The sequence below is a fragment of the Cupressus sempervirens genome, chromosome 1 (assembly GCF_028749045.1).
Source record: "Cupressus sempervirens isolate cs-2001-9-10 chromosome 1, ASM2874904v1, whole genome shotgun sequence".
NCBI classification, from domain to species: Eukaryota; Viridiplantae; Streptophyta; class Pinopsida; order Cupressales; family Cupressaceae; genus Cupressus; species Cupressus sempervirens.
Genome location: NC_143118.1, coordinates 379,916,980 through 379,921,284, shown reverse-complemented (window position 1 = coordinate 379,921,284; position 4,305 = coordinate 379,916,980). Strand labels below are relative to the sequence as shown.

At 36.7% G+C, this 4,305-nt stretch overlaps 1 protein-coding gene across 1 annotated transcript; it reads right to left on the bottom strand.

Moving 5' to 3' along the window:
* Positions 1-708: 708 nt before the first annotated feature.
* LOC149577840 (crocetin glucosyltransferase 3-like) lies at positions 709-2,777 on the bottom strand. The gene is made up of 2 exons (XM_089798277.1): positions 2,771-2,777; positions 709-1,959 (listed from the first exon to the last, which is right to left on the bottom strand). The coding sequence occupies exons 1-2, from the start codon at positions 2,775-2,777 to the stop codon at positions 872-874; spliced, it is 1,095 nt and encodes a 364-aa protein (XP_089654403.1). The 3' UTR covers positions 709-871.
* Between the last annotated feature and the right edge of the window lie 1,528 nt (positions 2,778-4,305).

The following is a 4,305-nucleotide window of genomic DNA, read 5'->3' as shown; positions in this document are numbered from 1 at the left end:
ATTCCTTATCACAAATTATGATTCTCTAAAGATCCCCGTACAACATCTAATCTTTTCACAAAACTCCCTTAACACATTCATGAGAAAATTCATCACAAACCGCCATGTCACTGCCCCTTAGATAGACCCGACAATAGTCATTCATAACTTTTGAACCAGACTTTATTTGCTCAATCCAATCGTTGATATTTGGTACAATTTGTCTCTCTCCAACATATCCAAAATTTGGCAAGATCCAACAGTTAACTTTGGAGAAATGACCCCCACACTAAATTGCAATTTACTGAGACAAGTATTTCTTTCTCCTGTGACTGTCCAGTCACTTCTCTACCCTCCAACATGACCAACCTCTCTTATTCTCCTCCAAATGGGGTTCATTCCTTCATAATCATTGTTAGGAAATTATATTACAAGTGTGGATCCATCCCCAAGAAACAATATGTACAAAAGGGGATGGATCTCATGAATCCATGACTGGCACTAAAACAAAAATTAGAGATTTCTACAGAACAGTCAATCTTAATGATTGAATTAGTATTAAAAATCACTTGGAACTAGATCTAATGGAGTTTTAAAAAATCATTACACATCTATCTCCAAATCAATAGGTCAATACAGCATCAAAAGACTTCAAATTTGTAAGAAAGCAACTATTATTAATTCCAATATGGACACGGTTTGTACAATCTAAAATTCCAACTTCACCACTGTACCCTCATGCCTTTTGAGACTTACATATACTTAAAATAACTCCCTTAACCGATCCAAAGTAGTTGGATCCTCTAACAAAACAACTAATCCTTATTTGACCATTACTTTTTAAATATTTAAATTTTAAAACTTATTTAAATAACTTTCTAGACTTTAGGACTTAATGTTTTTCCATGACTTTGTCAGGGTGCCCTGCACCAGGCCGGACTACCCAGATGAAGGGCTGCCCGCTTGATTCCAAACCAAGTGCCAACTCTTTCATATTCGACGCAGAGATCGTGTTCTGCGAGCCGAAGGAAACGTAGATCACACTACGAACTTTCTGAGAATTGAGCCACCGCAAGCAGGAAACCGCATCGGTGGTTGCATCCTTACCTTGCAATAACTCATCAGACATAACATGGGATTCAGTGGAAGAGAGAAACTCTTGAGGAAGGAGAGGGCCAACCGCCCAGACAGGCCTGCCGGTGGATATTCTGAGATGTTCCAAATATCCATTCTCGAGCTGTTGGAAGGAGTTGCATATAAATCCCCAGCTGCGCATATTGCGGGGTAACTGGCGAGCCTGAAACAAGCTCCAGGGATCCGTTCCTGTCGCCATTTTTATATTAGTGGGAAGCTGAGATCGGTGCAGCGAAACGTGAGGCAGATCTGGGAGGGCGAACTCTTCCGAGTGGGTCTTTGTGTGGGGCAGATGATTCCACATAGAGTAGTGAAGCAAAGTGCCATAGACGCCGCAGGTGAGGAAGAAGATTCTGGGTATTCCAAACGTGTCGGCGACGTCTTGGGTCCAGCCGAGGAACATGTCGCTGATGATGCAGAGAGGGGCGCAGCCATCTTCTTCCGAGATCTTAAGGATCAGATCTTCGAAATGGGGCTGCAAATGCTCTGCGGCTTCCATGAAAGTGACGAACTGCGAATAAGGCAGCGAATCTAAGTTCTCAGTACGCGGTGTTAAGCCATGATCGGCACTGGAGAAAGGGAGCTCCGCCAGGCGAATGTCAAGAGAGGGGTCAGATTGAATGGTGGGTGCTAAGGCGTGAATGTTGAGTGGGGTGTTGACGATGGTGATGGTGAATCCGGTTCGAGAGGCGAGGAGTTTGGAGAGGTGAAGGAAGGGAATGATGTGGCCCTGCGCCATGAATGGAAACATCACCACATGACGCCTTTGGATGTTCTCGCCCCATGAAATTCTGGAATCAGATGTAGATGGATTAAATTCGTTGCAAATGCGACAAATATGACGTTCTAGATGATGGTTAAAGTTATAGTTAGGTTGGGGGTTACGGTTGTGAATATATTTTAGCTAGGATATTTATCTCGTCCATCTTATTTTTCCCATTTGTCTCTTTTTCTACTAACCTTATTAGTTCCATAAATATATGCTAAAAAAAAATCTTTATTTGACTTTAAATATCTCTTCAGCGTATCCATTGCATCCTAAGATGCGATTGTTAGTTTTGTTTTGTTTAAAATAATATCTTAATAACTAGGTAAGAACCTACAATACAATGGTATATTGTGAGCTTCTTATTAGGGAGGTCAAGGAATTGAATCTACATGAACTTAATAATTAATAACAATTAATCGCAATACATAATGATAATTAATCTTAACTTCAACCACTTACCAATTAAAAAAATGAATCCCTTTATAACTTAGATATTTTTATTTTATTAAATTTAATAAATTGATATAAGTATTGTTTTCTTCTACTTTTATCCATCAACATACACTTTACAAATATTTTAAAATTCAAAAAATTAATATTTTATAGTATTATTAGCTGATAGGTTTTTCCTATGAGGTTGCTTGCAACTAGAATTTGATTCATGCTCAAAAATCATTATCGGTAAATGGTTTCAGACTATACAATCTTAATTATGTTGAATGATTAGAAGTATATATTTTTTTTACCACAATCTATCATCATGGAATGATTTGACTAAAGATTTAGTTTACTAAATCTCTCATCATTTATGTTAAAACTTGTTATCATGTTCAATTCGAATTCTAATGCCCATAGAATGATCTGATCTAAATCTTTCATATCATTTACGTTCCATTTTTTTTTACGTCTGTCGATAGACTTTCTCTTTAGAGTTACCTCCAACCAAAAATTGACTCACATCGAAAAACTCTCGAATGAAATGATTTCAGATTAATATATTTTTGTGTAATCTCGAGGATTTGATCAAATATTAAAAAGTGTATTATATTTTACAACTCCTTTGATAAAGAGTTGGTGATTAATGACAGGGAGGGCTCGAGGTGAAAAGCTGGGAAATTGATTGAGAGGAACATGCCAATAAAGTGACAGAGAGCGACATGAAACACCAACGCATCCGATGATCTGTAGAAGAGATATCTTGTGCGTTGCAGATCGTCATAATCAATTCATTTCGTCGGTAAGATAGTTTTTCACCACAGTTCAAATTGCATATTTAGAGTTTCATAGGCGCTTGGGTTGGATATTAATTGAGACCATGACTTGCATTTAGATGAGAATTAAAGGCCACACGCTGGAGTATTTGGCCATGAATCGCTCTATATTGTGGATTCTCCTCTCTTACAAATCAAAAAGTGCACATTTGTGGGTATATTGTGGATTCTCCTTTCAAATATTTTTATTTTTATTGACATGCTAACTCCACGTTCAAGCACTCTTCAGAGATTCAATGGAGTTTTCTCAACTGGTGTGGGCTTTTTGGTATGTTGCATCTGTGCCCATTGCCCACCATGAACATTGCACATTTTTACAGATTTTGAATTGGACTCTCCAAACTTATTCATCACAGTGGGTGATTTGTGTCCTGTGTATACACAACACCATGAGTAGATTTTAAGTCATGTGTGCACACATTGTATCTTAATTTCCTGTCACTTCTCCATTGTCATGTCAATTCAAAAGGTTTTGCTTTCATAATTTACATTGGTAGCTGTTACCTATCTGTGCAAATAGACCAGCGCCTCAGTAAACTCCCATATCTCACAGCGAAACAGATTTAGACCATTTTCTTCACCCCCATATGTTGTCACATCCAACTCAATAACAAACACATATTATCATTTTAATATTTTTTCTTAGTTTTAGATGTTTTTCATACCTACTCGAATGCTAGCTTTGACCGACTACAACAAAACTAGCAAAACGTAGCTTTATGGTTTGCTTTTGGCTGTGTATTCAACTATTCTTATTTACTAGTACTTGTATCTGCAAGAGGTTCAAGGGATAAGTCGATAGTGTATTTTATGAATATTATTATTGTATGAAATTGCATAGATCACGAAAGGATAAAACATAGTTCTCTTATAATATATAGAAATTTGTATCATATGAAATAATAATGGCTAAGGTGGTCCTAAAGTGCTTAATAACAATGGTATTTTAGAACTTGAATTGTAGTAGTTTACAATATAATAGTAAATTGTCATTAGACACATGCATCATGTTTGATAAAAGTGCTTAACAACAAAAGGTGTTTGTGAAGCTAAATAGTATTTAACAATAAAATTGTAAATTGCCATTACAAGAATGCATAATATTTTATAGAAGCATTGTATGCAAGTAAAAGTAAGTGTGCCAAATTTGAT